The sequence below is a fragment of the Gracilinanus agilis genome, chromosome 2 (assembly GCF_016433145.1).
Source record: "Gracilinanus agilis isolate LMUSP501 chromosome 2, AgileGrace, whole genome shotgun sequence".
Classification (NCBI taxonomy): domain Eukaryota; kingdom Metazoa; phylum Chordata; class Mammalia; order Didelphimorphia; family Didelphidae; genus Gracilinanus; species Gracilinanus agilis.
In genome coordinates, this window is record NC_058131.1 from 405,069,869 (window position 1) to 405,092,756 (window position 22,888).

The 22,888-nt window shown below is 38.9% G+C and overlaps 1 protein-coding gene and 2 non-coding genes across 3 annotated transcripts; all 3 read left to right on the plus strand.

Annotated features, from left to right (window-relative positions):
- Positions 1 to 1,262: 1,262 nt before the first annotated feature.
- On the plus strand, positions 1,263 to 19,193 carry HSPA9 (heat shock protein family A (Hsp70) member 9). The gene is made up of 17 exons (XM_044661850.1): positions 1,263 to 1,415; positions 3,362 to 3,420; positions 3,513 to 3,600; positions 7,230 to 7,411; positions 8,538 to 8,662; positions 9,990 to 10,063; positions 10,151 to 10,257; positions 10,615 to 10,777; positions 11,416 to 11,508; positions 12,868 to 13,077; positions 13,988 to 14,215; positions 15,093 to 15,197; positions 15,587 to 15,704; positions 16,915 to 17,009; positions 17,755 to 17,847; positions 17,969 to 18,109; positions 18,429 to 19,193. Exons 1-17 carry the CDS (start codon positions 1,338 to 1,340, stop codon positions 18,504 to 18,506), a joined length of 2,037 nt encoding a protein of 678 aa, XP_044517785.1. The 5' UTR covers positions 1,263 to 1,337; the 3' UTR covers positions 18,507 to 19,193.
- Positions 12,343 to 12,413, plus strand: LOC123238469. The gene has a single exon (XR_006505632.1). It is a non-coding gene; the product is annotated as a small nucleolar RNA SNORD63 (small nucleolar RNA).
- LOC123238470 lies at positions 14,635 to 14,706 on the plus strand. The gene has a single exon (XR_006505633.1). It is a non-coding gene; the product is annotated as a small nucleolar RNA SNORD63 (small nucleolar RNA).
- Positions 19,194 to 22,888: the final 3,695 nt, after the last annotated feature.

Genomic DNA, 22,888 nt, shown 5'->3' on the forward strand with positions numbered 1-22,888 from the left:
ACAGCTGAAGTGTCTGTGGTCAAATTTGAATCCAGGCCCTCCCATCTCTGGGCCTGGCTCTCAATCCACCTGTCCCCTGGTATTTACTCTTGTTTGGGTAACTTGAACTTCCATTAAACCATCCTCCATATGAACAAAGCTATGAATTTCTAGACAACCTGACTTGGTCTACTTTCTGTTCTTACACATATTATTCCATTTCCCACCACCATGCTTTTGGACTGTCGTGTTCCTGCCCCACCCAACCCCTCCAAGCCTGGCTTGCACCTTCTCCTTGCTCTGCCTTTTGGAATTCCTCCAACTTCCTTCAAGGCTCAACTCCTCTAGTAAAATGTCCTTTCTAATGCCTTTTCAAGCCCTATTTTTTTTTTATCTTACATATGTCTTAGGTCTTTTATTTTTGTCTTCCCTTCCTAAGGGCCCAGCACCAAATCAAGTTTGTAACAGGTGCTTAACAATTATTTGCAAGAATGAAAAAAGGAATTGCTAATTTGAATAAATTGTCTGTCCTGGAGAAATTGTACAAAATTGCTTTAAAAAAGCTGGGATCGTTTGCATTTCTAAGTCTTGCAATAATTAAGGCAAAGACTGTAAAAACTGGAAAGGACAGCTGACTCGTTACAAAGTCACATGCACATTTATGATTCCATGGCAAAATGGCAACCACACAACTCAAGACAGGATGACGCCCAGTTTACTGCACTTTGCGTGCCCCCTGCACGCACGCGCTCCAGGCTCCTCCTCTGAATCCACGCTTTCCAAACAGACATGCGCCTCGGACAGCCAACGAGGTGCCAAAATCAATCTTTTGCTACTGCCACCCCCTTTCTCTCTCTTTCGCCTCTTCCGGCGCACATGCGCCACTGACGATAGCGCCGTTGCCGGCTGCGCAGGCGTAATGATACCCTCCTCCCACGTACCTGACGCAAGAAGACTGTAAGAAGTTCGCATTTTATTCAGTGTGACCTTGAGTCTTGCCGTCCTACTAGGACCCAGGCTGTCTTTAGCATTGCCTACATAATTAACCTAGCCCCGCTAGCTCCTTCCCGGGACCAAAGTCCTGATATATGAAAAAAAGCATGTTGCGCTTTCTCTCAATCAAACCACACCCAGGATATCTGGATAGTTTGGGTCCAGGGAGCCACAGCATGAAGCTTTCTGTTCAGGCTCCTCAGTAGGCTCCTCCGGGAGAAAGCGGTCCAGTGGGACGCAGTGACCCAACGCCCGCCCCCTCCCCCCACGTGGTTGGAGGTTTCCAGAAAAGCCGCGACCGCCGTGCTGCGCACCTCCCGGCGCTCTCCGTCTGCTTCGCCGCCCACCCTTGCCTGCCCTCCGCCATGCTCAGTGCCAGCCGCACCGCCGTCGCTCGCCTTGCTGGAGCCACCTCCTGGCGCCCAGCTGCCAGCCTCCGCCAGGTAAGTGGATTGCTCGGACCTGTCTTTGCCTCGGGCCCTTAGCGGATAGCGGGCGCCTCTTGCGGATTTGAGAGGGCAATGGAGCGAACCGAGCCAGAACTGGAGTCGCTGAGGCCGAACGCCCGTGACGAGATCCTGATGGAGCCGAGAAGGGAGCTGAGACGGTTGGGGGCTGGGCACCCTTCTTTTCTCTTCTCTGAAAGAGGAGCCCAATGGAGACCTTGAAGCCCGGCCGTTCTCGGGCCCTGCTGAGTCACGATCGCTTCTCCTTCCCCCGATGTTGGGGGGGCAAATGGGGGTCCCCGTTTAAGAAGGAAGCCACAAGGGTCGGTCCCGGGCTGCGGACCGGATGAAGTCGATAACTGTCGCCAAGGAGGTGTGGCGGAGCCGTTTTGTGGAGTGATATCTATCTTCTAATCTTACGCCAAGGGGCAGGGGGCGCTACCAAGGGTGTTTACAGTTTTTTTATAGGTGCGAGAACTGAGGTCTTTAGTTTCAGGGCTCACAGTTATTTAGCCAGGAAACGTCATTGGTAGGATTTGAACCCTATCCTTCCTGATTACCTGGTCTAACTCTCTGTTCTCTGTGCCGGGCTTTCTTGCCTTATTACCTGGAGAATTAATGAGTCTTGGTTGGCAACGAGTTCTCTGGGTTCTCTAACTAGATGATTGCGGACCCTGGTGAGGTACAAGTCATCTAGGAGGCTTTAAGTGTAGGTTGGAAAGACACCACATTCATTAGTGTGCCGAAAAGTTAAGAAAAGAAAGTCCTGATAACAGGGAGCAAAGGGCACTCCCTCTCCCTAAAGCTTCATCTCTTGAAGCATCTGGGATCTCAGCCCCATTCATTCTCTTCAGCAGCTCTGGGGGTGGAGAGATAGGAGATCTGGATTGTAGTTGTGGTTATATCACTAACTGGTAGATTTCGAAGGCAAGTCACTTTTGCAGCCCCAGATTCATCCTTGGCTAGATGTGATGTTAGGCACAATGATCCCTGAAGCCTTTCTTATAGTTTGCCAGAATTTTTCAGCATTTTTTTTCTCTTTCCTCCTAATTATCAGGTCATAGTTTCCATAAAATAGCTGTCCATATTTCACACAAAAGTAAGGGTGTAAATTGGCAAACGACAAAATATACATAGGTTGTGGTAAAATTTAAAGGATTCCAATTGTATTTATGGGAAGTGGTACTTCCAGAGAAGTATTTCTGTTTACTTTTATTCCCCTGAAATAAAAAAATTTACTTCTAGGCTGAAAAGCAAGGTTGCCTCTTGGGTTTGAGTTAGACAAACTTTGAAGGCCTTTCTGGGGATTTTTTTCCACCCACCCACCTTCCAGGTCCTTGGCTTTGCCACATAAATCCTACACTAAGCAGTTATGTCACAAGGTCATAGGAAGTGGCTTGGAATCACATAAACCTTGAGAATACAGGACCATATTCAAATTTTCGGGTGCTAGTGAAAATTAAATTGAACATTTTTTATTAACTCACTTTTCTTTAATTTAGAATGACCTTGTTCCTGAAATATGAATTTCAGCTAATTAAGATTTCTAAACTTTCTTCGTATTTATAGTTATTGAAAATTATAAATACCCTTTTTTTTTGGCTTTGTTTTTAGCACAAAATACCATATATATAAATATTATAAAAATGAAGGACCTGAACAGTCATGGTGTTATAAATATTTTAAGTACTTAAGTCCTGGGGACACAGAGACAAAAACAGTACCAGTCCTAGCATTATATTGGGCAATAGTAAATTTGCAGGAAGAATTATTTTGTTAAAATTAGCACTATAGTGGAAAGACTGAGTCAGGAGACCTAAATTCTAGTCCTTGTTCTGCAAAATCCTCTCTGGAGTTAACTTTCTTCATAACAATTCAGAGCTTGGGTTAAGTGTTTCCATTGATGGTTAATGTTTGTGCCAATTAATGATCTTTTCTTGCAGGATGGCTGGAATGGTCTTAGTCATGAGGCTTTTCGAATTATTTCAAGGCGGGACTATGCGTAAGTATGACTGAATTTGCATTGCAAGGAAGTTAAATACTAAATTTCAAATTGATATTCATAACTGACATTGTTTTATATGTTTCTTGCAGATCAGAAGCAATTAAGGGGGCAGTTATTGGTATTGACTTGGGTACAACTAACTCCTGTGTAGCAGTAATGGAAGGGAAACAAGCAAAGGTGAGTTTCCTTTATCCTCCTGGTTTTTAATTCATCCATGAACTTAGATTTTCTTTTCTACAACAACTAAATGAAAACTTATTCTTGTTTTATGTGCTTTTGAGTACCCATAATGAGATTGGGTTTCCTTGTGATCAGTGGTGGCCAGCATTTGCAGTCACTTTGGTTAGGGAGTATTCAAACTATGCTAGAGGAGAACAAAGTTAACTGACCCACAGAGAGACTTAGTCCTTACTTGTGTCATGGTCTAATAGCCTGGGCTAAGTTTGCTAATTCAGCTCCTAAATAGAATGGTCTCCATCTCCGTCACTCTTTCTTTCTCTTCTTCCTTCCTTCTTTTTCATAGTCTAACAGCCTGGGCTAACTTTGCCAATTTAGTTCTTTAATAGAAGTCTTTTTCTCTTTCTCTCCCTCCTTCCCTCCTATCATTGAAGAAATCTCAAACTCTTTTAGAGTCCAATCTAAGTCCTCATTATAATGTGCCCAATGAACTGTAGCCATATTGCCTCTGCTTAAAGATTTCCAACTCAACAGAACCACTTTTTAGGACAGCCATTTTCACTTTGGGACTGCTCTGATCATTAAAAGAGTTTTCTGACATAAAGCTTAGATTGGCCTTTTAGTTTTACCCAATGCTTCTGATTTTGCCTGTGGGGATAAACATGACAGGTTGAATCACTTTTCTACATTATAGGCCTTCAAATTTATTGTCATGTTTTTTATTGGGGTGTTTTTTTTTTCCTCCCTGGGCTAAATATGCCCAATTCCTTCAAACAATCCTCTTATAATTGGACTCAAGATCCTTCACCATCCTGATTGTCTATTTCTGGGCATTCTTCTACACCTTATGAGGTCCTTAAGCTATGGTGGCTAGAACTAAACACAGTATTCTAGATGAGATCCAACAGTGATAGAGTATGACACTCCTTGAAGAAAGTCATGGATTGCATTAAGGTTTTTTTGGCTGCCAATTCAGAGCTTGCTTATTGAGCTTGCAGTCCACTAAAAGCCCCAGATCTTTTTCAGTCTCCTGTCTATTCATACCATCTTGTATTTGTGAGGTTGATTTAATTGTTTTGGTACAGCAACATTTCTCTCTTGAATTTAATCTTAATAGGTCCCGCCCAATGTTAAAGCTTGGCATAATTTTTTGCTTCCTCATTCTGTTATTAAATGTGTTAGCTATCTCTCCTTTGTGTTATCTGCAGTGGTGGTGTCAAACTCAAATAGAAATAGTGGCTACTGAACTGTAATCCCAGCATATTGACTTTCGAAAACCACATATTTAACATTATATTCTATTTTATTTTGTTAAAAATTTCAGTTAAATTTTAATTGTGTTGTGGCCTAATTGTACCCTAGGCAGTGTGTTTTGACACCTCTGGTCTAAAAATCTGGGCCTTTATCTAGGTCATTGATGAAAATATTCAGCTGCACAAGGCCAACATAGATCCCTAGAGGGGACCTTCTGGTATGTTGGTGTCAAACCATTAACTGAATCCATCTGATTATATTATTGTCTAAATTGTATCTCTTCTATCTTCAGCACAAAAATAGTATGAGATATTAACCAAAAGGTTTGCTAAAATCTAGAGAGGCTATACCCACAGAATGTTTGTTTTATAGTTCCATATATCAACTAAAAAAGAAATGGGGTACCTGACACCTTTCTAAAAGATGTTTGCTTACCACCTTATAGGTTTTTAGTCTATTTGCTTTACTTTTTGGGGAAATTGATAGATTTGTCAAACATTTCCTATCCCTTCTGGACAGATTTGTCCTGAAATATTTTAGTCAATGGAATCCTACATATTTTTCCCTTTTGCAAACTCTAACATAGTCATTCCCCACCCAAGGTCTCCTGCCACTTCCACTCCAGTTGCCCTGTTATCTCTAGCTTCAGAATAGAATTTCCCTTTATTGGTTCCTCCACCTTTTGAAAGGATGAAGTTCTCTCTTAAGACAAGTGAAAAAGTTATTAGCTGCTATGCTTTATCAGATAGCCAAATAATTGAAATCTGTCACTCTTATGTATCATGCCAAGATCATGATCTGTTCTCAAACTCCTTATTTCATCTTTCTGTCCTGGGGTTTGTTATATATTTTACTGACAATCACATATTTCTCTCCCTTTTGAGTTTATTCAAATAGACATTTTTTCCCCCTCCTTCACATTGCCCACTTTTTTTCATGAATATACCCTTCTTAAACTGTAGTGTTACTGGGGCAGATATGTGGTACAGTGGATCGAGTGCTTGGTCTGGAGACAGAACTTAGGTTCAAATATGTCTCCAGATAATTCCTATCTGGGTGACCTTGGGCAAGTCCCTTAATCCCTATTGCTTAGCTCTTGCTGCCTTTTTTTTTTTTTTTTTTTAACCCTTACCTTCTGTTTTAGAATCAATACTGTGTATTACTTCCAAGGTAAGGGCTAGGCAATGGGTGTTAAGTGACTTGCCCAGGGTCACACAGCTAGGAAGTGTCTGGGGCTGGATTTGAACCTAGGACCTCCTATCTCTAGGCTTGGCTCTCAATCCACTGAGCCAACCAACTGGCGACACCGTGCGTGCCCACCTGGACCTCTACCCCCTTTTCTGTATTAATACTGATACTAAGACAAAGTATGGGTTAAAAAAAGTAATGCTACTAGACCAAACTTTTGCCTATCCTTTTTCCTCTAAATAGGATACCTAGTTGTTCTCAAAGACCACCTCATAAGCTGTCCTTTTCATAAAAAGCTGTTCTTATTTCATTTTGGTCATCTCAAAATAAGTTTTCTATATTGATTTTTTTGAACATCTTCCCTTGTTCCAGAGCTCATTAGATCCTTGAAGACTTTACATCCATTTACCCATTACTTTTAAATCTCTCAATTTACATTCCTTCAAATCTATTAAGACTTGTCCATTCCTCAATAGGAGCATCATTTTCTTATTGGTATTTTTCCTCCTGGCTTCAATATGTGGTATTGTTAGAATTGAAAATATTTAGAAAGAAGCAGCCTGGCCTAGTGGATAAAGAGATGACATTTATCACCGCTCAGAAGTCCCACCTTTGACATATAAAGCATCTGTGATCCTAGAGACAAGTGCTTAACAGTCTTAAAAGTAGTACTAAATTACAGAGCAAGTGCCAATCTTCTTTGGTAGAGGAAGTTTTCTTATTAGGAGTTCCTTATTCCAATGAAATCATAGGTCTACTCCCCCATCCCTGTATATTTAAGGATTCATCTGACTCAAGAGAGAGAGACTTATTTATGCCTTTATGTATTTGTTAAATGGAGGATTCTGTACAAAATGAGAACAAGAAAGCTGTCATTTCAGATAAGTGTTTGGATTTAGGGGTTTTAGGTTTTTTTTTAAGCCCATAACACTATCTGAAATTGTTAGGCAAAGCAAGGGCCTCATAAACATTTTAATTACTTATTTTAACCTGTTAGCAAATAATTGACCCCCAACCACCACCACCATTGTTGATTTTAATGGTTTTGAGGTTATGTTTTTGTAAATTGAGACCCTCTTTCTTGTGGCTTTTCCATGTAAAGTTGGCTGTGGTTATTTTTATGAAGACTCCTTTCCATGGAAACTCATTCCATGGGTTCTTATGGATGTACCACCTTGAGGTTTTAGGTGTTGGAGAATGCTGAAGGTGCCAGAACTACTCCCTCAGTTGTAGCCTTCACAGCAGACAATGAGCGCCTTGTTGGCATGCCAGCCAAACGACAGGCTGTCACCAACCCACACAACACATTCTATGCCACCAAGCGCCTCATTGGTCGTCGATTTGATGATCCTGAAGTGCAAAAAGACATGTGAGTAGTATTTCTCTTCTCTCCCAATTCCCATGTTTGCAAAAGAAAAACTTACCTGATTTTAAGGGTATTGTCTCTCCTATTACTCAAATGTTCATAATCTAAATTACCTTTGACTCTTTGTTTTCCTTTATCTCCATTGTATCTATCCAGTTTCTAATCTTCATTCTACTGTGACCACTGTAATTTGGGTCCTCTTAGTGTTTTGTTTTGTTTTGTTTTTTAAAGCCCTTACCTTCCACCTTAGAATCAATACTGTGTATTGGTTCCAAGGCAGAAGAGCTGTAAGGGCTAGGTAATGGGAGTCAAGTGACTTACCCAGTGTCACACAGCTGGGAAGTGTCTGGGACCAAATTTGAACCCAGGACCTCCCATCTCTAGGCCTGGCTCTCAAACCATTGAGGCACCCAGCTGCCCCCTCTTAGTGTTGTTTTTAAAAAGCTTTTCCTTTCAGTGCCTGGGATTCACTTCCTTCAAGACTCTGCTGCACAATATGGGTGGAAAAGCACTCCATTTGGAGTCATAGGACCAGGGTCTGAATCCTTTTTCTTGCCACACATTACTTTACAGGTGACCAAGTCACCTTCTGGGCTTCAGTATCCTCTTAAAAATTGGGGAGTTGGACTAAATGACATTTAAGGTTCCTTCTAGTTCGGGTGTGTGATCTTATGTTTGTGCCATCTCTGATAAGTTTTTATTTAGTCAGTAATCCTCGCTCCTTTAACAAATTTTCTTCCCCTTAACTTGTTTATCTAGATGTTGTCTAAAAAGGTACCAATCCAAATGGTTATCTATAAAAGTGGGTTCAAAAATTATTTTGTCAGACAGATCCTGGGTTTATATTTGGCCTCAGACATTTCCTAGTTCCATAACTTGGCAAGTCACTTAACCCCAATTGCCTAGCCCTTGCCAGAGGGTCTTGACAGAGAAGGGTCTTGAATTTTATTGGGAGACTTTTAGATGCTGTAGATTAGACCCTTTAAAGTCTATTTTTAGTCTATATTATATATTTAATATATTAATATAATATTAAAAGGAATTAGCTTGCTTGCAGACACACCTTTGATAGGCAATGAATTGTCCTAGCTAGTTTTCTCAGTTAAACACAGTTTTTCATGTCTTTCAGTAAAAATGTTCCTTTCAAAATTGTCCGTTCCTCCAATGGTGATGCCTGGGTAGAAGCCCATGGGAAGCTATATTCCCCAAGTCAGATAGGTGCATTTGTGTTGATGAAGATGAAGGAGACTGCAGGTAGGTAATTTGTCTTGGTATGGGTTTTTGTTTTTGTTTTTTAAACACACTCAGAAAGCCTCATTGCCTTTATCCCTTCTAACTTGACTTTCAGATATGGCTAACAATTCTTTGTTAGACTTCCTTGTGTAGATTACTGCCAATCTTGTTTTTTAGTTAATTATTAAAATATAATATAAAGGGGCAGCTGGGTAGCTCAGTGGAGTGAGAGTCAGGCCTAGAGACAGGAGGTCCTAGGTTCAAACCCGGCCTCAGCCACTTCCCAGCTGTGTGACCCTGGGCAAGTCACTTGACCCCCATTGCCCACCCTTACCAATCTTCCACCTATGAGACAATACACCGAAGTACAAGGGTTTAAAAAAATATACATATATATAATATAAAGCAAAACTACACTGCATAGAGTCAGTCCTATTAGTAACATATCTTCATTCTGTTTCTAGTTGATTTTATTCTTGGTGTAGTCTCTACAATTAATTTCCAGTTTGCTGATCTTAATATTGCTAGTTCAGGTTAGAGCTAGTCAGCTTTCCCTTCCTTTCTCCCAGTAGGTGGAGATGTTGTCTTCTTGTGTTTTAAAAAAAAAATGTCTTAAGAATAACATCTTTGAGACCTTGCTCCTGATTCTTTTGAACAAAGGTTGAGGAAGAGAATTTCCTATTTTAAAGAGATTTGTACTGACTCTAAAAGAAATTAAATCTTTATGGTTGGATAACTTTATGTTTTGGCCCAGCTGAGAGGGGAGTGCAAAAAATGAAAAAATACAAGGTAAAAAAGAAATTTTAAAAGAACTAAAGTTATATCTAACAATCCAAGTAAAGTTGAACAAAATAATGAAGGTTCTTTGAATTTCCAGTCCATTTGAAGTTCTAGCTTTTGGCTTTTTGTAGGCCTGCGTGTGTGTGTTCATTCATGTGAGCACTCGTACTTAGTTGTAATCAATGTAATTTCATTTGTTGGTCACTTCACTATAAATCTTTTCCCTATTTCCCTTGTATTAAAATTATTATATTCGTATACTTATTAATCTCAGATCATTTGAACATCATTGCAATTTTAAATATAGCAGTTGTGCAACCTTTGACTAGATGGGTCTTTAAATCCTTTTTATTATATTTCAAGGATTGCTGTTGTCTTAGCAATGGAATCACTGGATCAAAGGGTCAGTCTTGTGACTTACAAAATTTTAAACTATTTTTAATTGACTGGAAGGTTCATGTAGGAGTGATTGTTTAGTCTGATTTTATCATGAGAAATTTTTATAGCTCAAATAAAAGCATTCCCGTCCCCCCCTCCAATTGATTTCAATTCTTTAACTATTTTACAGAAAACTATCTAGGACATTCAGCAAAAAATGCCGTTATCACTGTGCCTGCTTATTTCAATGATTCTCAGCGACAGGTAAGGTCACACAGACTTCCCTTAATGAAAATCAATGATATTTTTAAATTAACAAAGCAGAAATTTATATTTATTTTTCCTTTCTAGGCCACCAAAGATGCTGGGCAAATATCTGGCCTAAATGTACTTCGAGTGATTAATGAACCTACAGCTGCTGCCTTGGCTTATGGATTAGACAAATCTGAAGACAAAGTGTAAGCAAGTTTTCAGGATGTTTTTCAGGGAAACCGTTCTATACACACTTGTTGGTGTTTGACGATCACAGTCGCATTGAAAATTGGATCTCTCAGACACAGTAGGGGAGAGTTTTTGAATGTTGTATAGCTAAAAGCATGATTGGATATTATCAACATTTATTTGCTCTTATTAAGTGGGTTTGAGCACCTATTAAAACTACAGAAATATTTTAGTATAGATTTTTTATTAATGAAAATGTTTTAACATTTTATAACCAGTAAATTAGCTTCATATCCATCCATTCATTTACTGAAAATCCAATTTCCTTGACCAGTTTCGGGTACTAAAAAAAAATTATTTTTTTTTTTTTAAAGCATTGCTGTGTATGACTTAGGTGGTGGAACTTTTGATATTTCTATCCTGGAAATTCAGAAAGGTGTATTTGAAGTGAAATCTACCAATGGAGATACTTTTCTAGGTGGTGAAGACTTTGACCAGGCCTTACTCCAGCACATTGTAAAGGAGTTCAAGAGAGAGGTTGGTGATCATTTCAACAAATGTTCAACAACTTTTAAAATTAATTGGTTTGTGAACAAGGGCTAGAAAAGTGTTGTTCTGGCAGCAACTAGTAATTAAAAGAATCTTACTACCACAAAACCACTAAGCAGTTATCTTATCTCGTAGGAGATAACAGTATCTCTTCCCACTCATCTTTAAGCTTAGGGAGACTTCAGGGCTTACTTGGTACAACCTTCCTCACCCCTTCCAATTTCATGGTTCATAAGACTGAGGCTCAGAAATGAAGAGGGGAAGCTAGGTAGCACAGTGGATAGATTACCAGGCCTGAACTCAGGATCTTGGTTTCAGATCTGGCCTCAGATACTTTCTAGCTGTGGGACCCTGGACAAGTCACTTAACCACATTTGTCTAGCCCTTGCCTCTCTTCCATCTTACAATTGATACTAAAAGGGTAAGGATTTAAAAAAAGATGAAGTGACACTTGCTCAGAGCGATACATATTAAAAGTCTGAGGCAATCTTTTTTCTTAAAATCTTTGTTGTAAGGGTTGGTGCTTGGGATATTGTAGGCATTGTAAAAAGCCTGAGGCAGGATTTACTCCTTAAAGTAATAGGTGCTTCACCAAATTGAAACATGTTGTATGGTTCAACTTTTAGACAGGACTTGACCTGACCAAAGACAATATGGCTCTTCAGCGAGTACGGGAGGCTTCTGAGAAGGCCAAGTGTGAGCTTTCTTCTTCTGTGCAGGTGAGAGAGATGACTCATAGCACACTTTGATGAACTGATTTGACATTTTTTTAAAATACCCAATCAAGAGTTTTGTTTATTAGAATGATTTAACAGTTGAAGCATGCTCAAAATAGCAGTGAATGAAGTTCAGAAAAATGCTGATTAATTTGGTTGGGGTAATTGTTTTTAAGAGTATGGGTCTTTGTGAAGTGAGAATCCAAATGTGTTTGAAAATAAGGTCATCAGCAATAACCTTTTTGTCTAATCATATCATACCTGGAGTAAAATGTTATTCCCACCTAAATGGGTATACTTAAATTGGATTTTTCTTTTCCTATAGAAAGAACTATACTGTGGTTGGATACTAATTGTCCACAGACTATGTAAAATGTAGTAGATGGCTGGATATGTTCCCTGGCCTTTTGGCTTTTACTATTACCTATTCTGTGAAAGCCCCCAAGAAAAAAAAAGTTATTTACAGAGTAAGAAAAGTCAATAACTTCACAAAATAGTTCTCTATCATGGATCATCCTTAGAACAAAGTGAGCAAAGGTAGGTTAGTGATATGTTTCAATTCTTTACATATAGAGGTACTGCTGCTCTGTATTTTAGGATGACTTTTCTCATATATTGCCTTCTCCTGTGGCTAATTGGCGTGCTGTATGTATATGAAATGATGAGTTAGAGGCTCTGTTGTCATAGGAGCTAACTAGCTCACAGGATTCTAACTCATCTTCAATACCTCAGTAGCATTTATGCTAACCAGCAAGAGAAAAAAAAGTGGGTTGGGGGCATCACACACCAGGACTGGGCAAAATTTCTAAAAGATTTAAATTATTTGGGAGTATATTTGTGCTGTGATGTACTTGTTTAACCCCTCATTCTGAAAAAAAAAATGTGGTTAATTACTGAAACTGAGCACAAAATAAGCCCATTTAAACATAATTTTCTTTAAAGGACTTCTCTAATGTTTTGCTAAAAATAGATAGTACTATAAGAAATCAGATTATAAAATAAAGATCCCTACATGTAGAGAAGTGTCAGGATTCTAAGGCTGGAGTAGCATTTGGTAATAATACTAGTCTTAATTTTGCTCTAATTTTTTTTCAGGGTTTATTTAAAGTAGCTATTTCCTAGTTTGGTTTGATGATGTCAGAGAATAGGAAAAGCACTTCAGTGACTGAGAATACAATAATTAATCATTTGTTTAGCATTTTACATCTAAATTACATCTCTGGACTCAGTGATATAAATGCCACATATAATTTTATGGAAATTGGATTCCAACTTTGTGTCATATTTGTGTGACATCCTGTCTTACCTTTATTGTAAACACTTTTCCATTGACTCTGCTCACATTGAATGTTAATCTTGCAGACTGACATCAACTTACCGTATCTGACTATGGATGCTTCTGGGCCCAAGCACTTGAACATGAAGCTAACTCGAGCTCAGTTTGAGGGGATCGTCACTGATCTCATCAGGAGGACTATTTCCCCATGCCAGAAGGCCATGCAAGATGCTGAAGTCAGCAAGAGTGACATTGGAGAAGTCATTCTAGTTGGTGGCATGAGCAGAATGCCCAAGGTATCATAGAGTAGCGGGAGGGCTAATGGCCCTTTGAATAGGGAATATTTTGACAATCCTAATAAACTTTGGAACCTTTTCCAGAGACAGAATGGGGGCATTATCTTCCACCTACACATGTTCAAAAAAGAATAGGTCTTTTAAGTATGATTGAAAAAATTGAGTTAAATTATGGGGTTTCCAAAGGTTTTTTCCCAGTGCTAAAATAAAAGTGACCCCTTCAAACTGGAATGACGATAGGGGTGCTTTTTAAGACTTTGAACTCTAGCCTGCTGCCATCACATAGGGGAGGAAGAAAAGCTTATTCTCTTCAGCAGGAGTATCTGTCTCTACATAGATGGATATATATATGTGTATATATATATATATATAGAGAGAGAGAGAGAGAGAGAGATTTTTTTTCCCATCACCTCATTCTGAAGAGACAATTGTAGAGAATACTAAGTTCTTTCTCTAGAGCTATAGTGTTCACTGCTGGTCTAGCAGCAGTTTGGGAAGGAGTGCAGGTTAATTTTTCTTTGGAATGTGAGGAACCAGAAAAATTACAGAGTAAAACTAAAAGTCAAATTTAGTTTTAAACATGAAGCCGAGTTAACTATACTCTACCCTCCATTATAAAAAATGAAAGCTATTTGGAATTTTACATTATCATTGTAAGAGCTTTATAAAGGACCACTTTTCTTCTGTTTTGATTTTTAACATTAGAATGAGCAATAAGAACTCAATTGCAACCTGAAAGTTTCTATCTAGAGACATAAGTCCCTCCTACTTAGGGGAAGTTTTTGAAGGAAATTGAAATACTGGTATAACTACTTCTTTCCCTATCATTTCCCTAATTCTCCAAAAGTAGATTGGTTCTGATGGAAAATAAATTATTCCATAGTAATCAGACTTTTTCCTTGGACCCTAGGTTCAGCAGACAGTACAGGAACTCTTTGGCCGGGCCCCTAGTAAAGCTGTCAATCCTGATGAGGCTGTGGCTATTGGAGCTGCCATTCAAGGAGGTGTATTAGCTGGTGATGTCACCGATGTGCTACTTCTAGATGTTACTCCCCTTTCTCTGGGCATTGAGACATTAGGAGGCGTCTTCACCAAACTAATCAATAGGAACACAACTATTCCAACCAAGAAGAGCCAGGTAAGGACATTTCCAGCCTATCTCAAAGTTCTGTACTTTGTGGGGAAAGGTTTGTTCTGGTCTTTTTCCAGAAAGCATCCCTTTTGGTTAATAGCCCTAAGCAGTTAGATCTTGTCCAAGTTTGTTTTTCCTATTCCTGGAATTTCTTGAGGTAGCCTGACCTTGTTTGGAAATTCTTCCCCTTCTTGCTAACTAACAGTGATGGATGCTGCCTGGGGGATAGGGAGGAATATAAATGGCTTGCTCTACCCAGATTTTACTTGATTTCAAAAAACAGTAAGAATTTAGGCTAATTGGAAGGGAGTGAGGTGGCAGCATCTAGATGGCTCGGGATTGAAAGCCAGGCTCCTCCTACAACCCCCACTTTTAGTGCTGTATACTCAAGAGTTTCTAAGAATCTAAAATTACTTTTAGTGTTTGTGCTGTGATGTTTTTATCAACCCTTCATTCTGAAGAAAAAAAGAATGTGGTAACTACTAAAACTGAGCATGAAATACAAGTTTATATTTTTTATAAATCTTTTTAAAGGATTTATCCTTCCAGGTCCTTGACTAAAAATTGTTAACATTTGTGTTTTCCCCAAATAGCTTTTCTTAAGCATAGCTCAAGTCTTGAATTTTACCCTCTAGTTGCCTTCATAATCACATGGCATCTTTGGCTATTCTCATCTTACTGCTTTTCTACACATTTCCATTCCCAACCAGGAAGAAACTGGTATATACATAGGGTACCTTGGAAGTTTCCCTTTTCATGAAAAATAGAGGTGGGATGGGACTGGGGTAGTGATTTCATTATCTGCGTTTTACTTTTTATATATGAAGAGGAGTAACAGATCCTGTTAAACTCCTGGCCTTTGACTTGTCACTTTTCCCCACAGGTGTTTTCTACGGCTGCTGATGGTCAGACACAGGTAGAAATTAAAGTGTGCCAAGGAGAGAGAGAGATGGCAGCAGACAATAAACTTCTTGGCCAGTTTACTTTGGTACGTGATCCTGAAACTAAAAAGCCATCTAGTTCACAAAGAGCAAATTCTCTCTCCAGTAAACTTGGACTACCACTTATAAAATCTAAGTGGTATGAGGCTTCAACTGGGAATTTGTACATAATAGAATCAAAAGATTATAAATTAGATAAAATGGGGTATTTGTGATTTACTAACAAAAAAATTTTTGGTTCCTCCAGTTAGAATTGCTTAGAAGGGGTTTGGGAATTGGCAGTGGAATGGACAACCCCTTATTATCCTTTGTTAGCTTTCTTGGTTTTTTTGTTGTTAAATAAGTTATTTATAAGAACACTGCATAGAATTGAGAATGAAGGACATGAGCCCCCTCTCTATTGTGCACTTACCATAAGAATTTGATTATATTTCAGATTGGAATTCCACCAGCCCCACGTGGAGTTCCTCAGATTGAAGTCACATTTGACATTGATGCTAATGGAATTGTACATGTTTCTGCAAAGGATAAAGGCACAGGACGGGAACAGCAAAGTGAGTGTCTTTATCATGTTGTTTATAAAAAGAGGGAGAACAGAGAAAATTTGGCTTTAAACCTGTTAGGCTGCAATTTGCTTCTAACATTTAGTTAGGCCAGTGAACAGGCTTTGTTCTCTGCTTTTAACCTCGTTGATACAAAAAAGAAGTGTACCAGTTAAAATTAAAAGGTTGGACTAAATATATAAAAATGTGGTCGCTAAAAATATTTTACTCAAGTCAGAATGACTTTTAATGGCAATTTATTTACAAAAGGAGAAAGTGAAAGTAAGGGTGGAGAGGGAGAGAGAGAAAATATGAATGACAATGACTCCAGCCTATACTTCAGAGGCCCACCAGCAAGGGGAAAAAAGTGTTCCAGCCACAAGGCCTTCTCCAAAACAGGCCTCTCTAGAGGCCAGGGGAGAGATTCAAGAACAGTCTCACCAAATTTCAGTGTCTCAGGTCCATAAAGCAGATCCTTCACAGGCAGTTAGTTGCCACTTCTTTTAAAGACACTTCTTTGCGTCACTTCCTGTGCATTGCTTCCATTTTACGTGGACCAATTGTACCTTTAGCTTTGCTTAGGACTTCCCAGGGGACAGTCAGTCGTTTATGGTTCTTCACCCACTTTTGCACACATGGGTCACAACCTCTCCCACTTATGGATAAAATGGGGTGTATACACTTCTGATGATTAAATCTAAAAATAGGCAGGGGAGAGTTAATCCTATCTTCACAGAAGTAAGGATATCCTCCAAGCATGTCAGTTGGAGGCTTGGCCTTGAGGTAGTTGAATCTATAGTCTTAATTCTAGCAGAACTGAGTATCAGACATTGAACTTTAGAGCCACTGGAATTTCCTTAATGGTGTAAAATAGGGCTAGTTTGCTTAGAAGCAAAACTTGTTTAGATGGCAATATATTGCTTGCTTGTTCAGACGTTTTATTTGTGTCTGACTCTTCATCATAACTCCATTTGTGATTTTCTTGGCAAAGATATCAGAGTGGTTTGCCATTTCCTTCTCCACATATTACATTCTTCTGACCAATGATAGACCACTTGGTGTTGATTTCAAAAGGGATTACCTTAATGAAGTCCATGAACTATGTCATCTACTCTTAATAAGTATACTGAGTGTAAAGAAGAGGAAAGTTAATCACTTAATGTGTAAATGTGCTTTTAACTTAATTTTTAAAATTATGCTTTTACCCTTTTTTCATTTATAGTTGTGATCCAGTCTTCTGGTGGGTTAAGCAAAGATGACATTGAAAATATGGTTAAGAATGCAGAGAAGTATGCCGAGGAAGACAGGAGAAAGAAAGTAATTGTTTTCAGCCTTATTTATTTTCCTGCTGATTTTATCTCATCATTTCTGCTGCCTCTGCCAATTCTTAATATTACCCATCCTTTCAACCCTCCATCCAAGGGGGGGGGGGGAGGACTAAGTGGCTCAGTGGACTGAGAACCAAGCCTAGAGACAGAAGAAAAGGTCCTAGGTTCAAGTCTGAACTCAGACACTTCTAGCTGTGTGACACTAGACAAAGTCACTTAGCCCTCATTGCTTAGCCCTTACTATTTTCCTTATCTTTCTGCCTTGGAACCCTATACACAGTATTGATTCCAAGGTGTAAGGTAAGGGTTTTTAAAAAAATAAAATGAAAATCCTCCATCTTGAAGACTTGTCAAATTGCTATAGTTTATAGTGATGCTTTTACTTCATCTCTTATAGTTTATTATCACTACCTTTTTTTTTTAATGGTTATATTCTGCCTTATAGTACTTATTAATATAGAACTAAAAGGATACTTTGTGGTGATAGCTTACCTGGGAGCCTCAGTGTTTGGGGCAATTCTAAAGAGAGTAATTTGCATAGAAGTTGGGCTCTACAAATTGTACTGATGAAATTATAGGCCTAGTCCTTATTCATATGGAACTGTTATTTGTCTTTCATATTGTCTGCTGTCTTCTCAGAACCTGTTTTCTACTATTTCTGTTTGCTCTGCTAAATGCGGGACTATGTATTACCATTCTGCTTTAATACTGGGGGGGTTTAATATCTCGCTCAGGAACGTGTAGAAGCTGTCAATATGGCAGAAGGAATTATTCATGATACTGAAACAAAGATGGAAGAATTCAAAGACCAACTTCCAGCAGATGAGGTGAGATGTTTTTTTAAACCAGTCGATTTAACTAGTACTGTGTCAGTAATGGCAAGGAGAAAGTGAGACTATATATAGACTGATCATTAAAAATGTATTCACAATTATTTTTTTCCTTCAGTGCAACAAACTTAAAGAAGAAATCTCTAAAATGAGAGATCTCTTGGCTCGCAAAGATAGTGAAACAGGAGAAAACATCAGGCAGGCAGCATCTACTCTGCAACAAGCATCATTAAAGCTCTTCGAAATGGCATATAAAAAGGTATGGAGTTTTTTTTTGGGGTTTTTTTTTTAGCTCTATTTAGGATGGTGATAGGTGGGGAACTCCCAGAGGCAAAGTAGCCAATAATGTCAGAGGTTTCCTCATATGATTTTGGGGATTTAGCTAATAGAAGACCTACTGGCTTTTGTAATTACTTAACATTTTTGTACTTAAGATATAAACTACAGGGTATTTTAAGGTTTGGGAGAATAATAAGAAAGACTTGTGAAATTGAAACTTAAATTAGCTAAAACAGCATAATAAGATAAGACTATGGCTTAAGTTTTAAATCTTAATTTTACAAATGTTTTCTTTGTAGATGGCCTCTGAGCGAGAAGGCTCTGGAAGTTCTACTTCTGGGGAACAGAAGGAAGATCAGAAAGAAGGGAAGCAATAATGTCACCAGTTGACCTTGACTGGAGCAGAAATCAGGAAAACATTTGTGAAGCTTAGGAATAGAGGGCACAAGGACCTTCCTGAGCAGAAATGGGCAAACTTCAGTCTTACTGTGTTTTTGCAGTATTCTATATATAATTTCCTTAATGTATAAATTCTAGTGAGTGTATTAGCTAATTATCGTTTGACAGGTAATTCAGATAATACAAAGTTCTAAATGTTCATCCCCAGCCTATCTTTATTTTCCAGCTGCATGTATAGAGGGGGATTCACCGATCATTTTAAAGGCTTGACACAGTTGTCTGCTGCAGTGACTGTAATTCCAAGGAGTGAAACAAAACCATGTCACAAAATTAAGGGTAGGGGACCATAGTCCTTAAAAGATTCAGTAAGGATAGGTCTGTCTAGTTAGCCAAGTGTACTGATCTGTGACTGGTGGACTTCCTTATCCATGGCCCATGCAGGACCAGCTGCATTGCTAGAGAAGGAGAAACTAGATTGAAAGAGATGGGTCTACTTTGTTTTATCTAGAACTATTCCTTTTGAAACAAGGTGATTAATGAGACTCTTCAACTTACCTAAAGCATACTGTTTTCTCCACCTTGCCTTTGCTTTGGGTACCTACTTCCTTGATAATTGTTCTTTTGATCCATTCTGGATTTTTTAAGAAAAATAAATACAAAAAGAATGTTGTTTTGTTGTTTATAAAGAGGCCCTAACAAGCTACCTAGTATCTAAGTAGCTCTTCTCAAGAACATAGAAGACTGATTATGGTCAGTGTGGAATAATTTTAAATGACCACAAAAATAGTTTTTCTTAGTGATAATTTTCAGCCTCAGGACCAACTGAAAAGTTTGTCTAATCCTTTTCCCCCCACTGTGGCGCATCGTATATTTTTGGAGACTTGTCTGCTAAGATTCTTATGGAATTTTAGAAGTGAAAATCCTAGGAGATTCTAGCAGGTAGTCTGGTCCAGGTACCCTATTCACCAATCTGCCAGAGATGAGATAGTTTGAACCTCATTGCCCACTCACATTTGGGAAGTTCCTTATTTCCTTAGGATTAGGCTTTTGTTTCCATGAGAAGAAGGAATGAAGTCATTGTTTATTAGCCAACAGAGCTAAAATTCACAGGAGTGATACCTTTGTGAGTCAGACACTTCGTTGTCTTCTAGCAGATTAATGGTCAGTTTAACCAGTTTTAACAAATTTTAGTCATCTTACCTACCTCTTGAGTATAACATAATAGAGAAACATCTAACCAAAATCTTAGGTTCCTTAATGTTAAAGTTTTATCCTTGTTCCTAGTAGATAAGAATGATGCATCCAGTTCTATGTATAAAACTTGATGCTATGTGGGGATACAAAGACCTCAGGGAACTAAAATTCAACACAGTTTAGGGAGAGGATAATTTGAAAATGAAGAGAGCACAAGTAATGAGGTACAAAAAGATTTCCTACAGAGTGAAAATTGGAAACCTTGGAGCTAAGAAGAGGTAAGAAAAGCCAGGAGTGCCCCACCAATCTGTTTTAGCTAGGTACACAGCCATAGAGGTAGAAGATAATGGGCAGGCCAGTGTAACAGCAATGTGGACCTTAACAAAATTAACTTTAAAAGGTACTAGATTATCAATAGCATGTTAGCCATTTAACTGATATCATTTAATAAATTTGGCAGTGTGGCGACATGGTAAATTTTTGAACCAGGGTAGTGATGTGATCAGATCTGTTTTGGAGGGGAGAAAAGCAAGTGCTAATGAAGGCCTGAATTAGGGCGACGGCCATGTGAGTGGAGAGAAGAATGTAATAATCATTTGCACTTAGATATATCATCTCATGGAGCAATGCTTGCTCCATGGAAATGGTGAGATTTTTCTGGAGAAATGACCACTCCCTAGTGTTTGTAGATGAGAGGCTCACCAGATAAAGCTGTTGACTGTTATAGGTATTACTTGATAGGCATATGTAGTGAGTAGGAAAAAACAGACCAGCTTGGCTGACTGAGAACATTCTAAGCCCAGAATGTAAAAGGGGTTTGGTTCAGAGAGACTTGAGTTGTTAAATTTTTTCTGCTTTGGAGGAGAGGTGAGAAGCTGGGAGCTGCTATACAACTAGCCTTTGGATTATTTGGGATCTTTATAGAGGAGGTAATCTGCAATCAAGATAAAGAGGAAGATCTAGGGAGAGTTAGGATCTCTCCTGTAGTTATCAAACAGCTCCAGGAAGCCCTATGTTCCCTAGCCCTTGTGGATTATCTTGCTGAGACCAGAAGTGTTCCTGAGTCTAAACATCACCTAAAAGTCATCAGGGACCTTTGTGTGAGATTACCAAAGCCCTGTCCCACTCAGCAGAGTCAGTTGCTCCCTGGCTGTCAGGTACCTTAGGACAACAAGCCAACCCAACTGCCATCATTCTCTGGCAGTTGGTTCCCTTAGAGGTCAGACCCCCCCCTTCTCCCTCCCAATTCCCATTTTGCCAAACCAATAAACTTTGTTTAACTTGTCATCCTTTCTCCCACCATCAAGTATCCACAGAGAGTTAATTATCCCTGGCTGTTGTGAAGGTTTCAGTTATTGTTATTTCTCCCATTCCCCACAAGTGTCGTTACCTTTTCCCCAGTGGGGTTTATGTCCCTTTGTGTATTAAGCTCCTACTCTGTCAGTTGTCAGTTGTGATCTGCCTTTGCCCTTCCTCATTCAGTTACTGTTTTTTTCATGACATCTACTCCAGGTTTAAGAAGAGTAGATTTCAAAAGACTTGAGGAAGTAATAAATTCCAATTAAATTAAATTCTCTAGAGTAGCATGTTCACCCAGGTAGAATAGGAAAATTTTTTAATGTAAAATTGAGGGAATTGTCTGAAGAGACTGGGAACTCAGTTATGCTCTATATGCAAGGAGCTCAACAACTTTGATCTAATAAACAGGAAATGGAAGTAAAGATAGGTAAGAGGGTGAATATGTATGCATAGCACAGTTCAATACAAATAGCTTTGGGGTACTTGAGCTCCGAATAAGCTGAGGTGGGGTGAGAGGTCAAGAATAAAAAAGGGTTTTTTTTATTGGAAGTTTCAAAGATGAGATGGGTGCATAGCTAAGATTGGTAACTGGTAATAGAGAGGCTGCTTAATTATTTTGTTTTCTATGCTAAAAATGGCTGAGTTGATAAACGGTGTAAATAAAAGCATATCTAGTTGTCCTTTATGATTGAAGTCACCTGACAACAGGGAGATCTGATAGCTAAGCCCCTAATGATGATGTGCTATAGAAATATTTAGAAAAGGAAGCAGTGATCATGAGCTTCATCCAGGTGGGTTATTGTCCGACTATTTCCTTTATCAACATTTACTAAATGGATCAAGCCAATGGTAAAGACACAGCTTAAAAAATAACAATGACATAATGCCAAATTGGTTGAAGAGCTGTTTCAAAGGGCAATTTCGTGGTTTGTTGTGAGGGTTGCAGCAAATCTCCAGGCCGGTGCCACAGTCAGTGTCTGTGCTGAGCACGTTTACTAAATATGCAGGTGATACAAAGCTGAGATAGCCAATACTAGATAACAGGCTCCAAAAATCTTGACAGCCTGAATTTAGTAAGTTGAAATTCAAAAAGGATAAATGCCAGGTCTTATAATGGGATTCAGATGAATTATAGAGTTCAAATAGGTTCTCAAGCATGATTGGGGTACTATGGTTAGCAGTTGATCATGGGCTCCCCTGAAAGTTAGGCTCAGTTTTCAGGAAAGTGTCTCTTGTGGTCAGATCACAGCTGGAGTGCCAAAGTTTAGGTAGAACACAGAACCAGCAAGCATTCAAAGAACAAATAGGATGTTGAAAGCTGGATTCCATGTTATGAAGATTGCTTGAAGGAAGTGAGGAGCTCAAGATGAAAGACCTGAATTTTTTGCTTTTAACCCTTTTGTCTTAGAACCAATACTATGTATTGGTTCTAAGACAGAAGATCAGTATAAGCTAGGCAAGGATAACCCCCACCACCACCTTTTACTTGCCTAATGTCACACAGCTAACATCTGAGATTACATTTGAACCCAGAACCTCCCATCTCTGGTCCTGGCTCTATACACTGAGCCACATAGTTGCCCCACCAGTGAAATATTTGTATTAAGCAAAGGCCCTCTATTTGAGAGTCAAACTCAAATAGAAATTGGGGCCACTAGTATGGGTATGCATAAAAATCCCTATTGACCAAAAAGTAACAACTGTTTTATCATATATATGTATGTTATATTTCCCAATTACATTTTTTCATTTCCTCTACCCTTGAGAGTACTGCAAGCTACATTCAGCCAGTGGCCTGGATATTTGACACCTCTGCTATAAATGGTTTTAGAGAACCAAATTTTGGAACAGTTGTAGAGAATGTGAT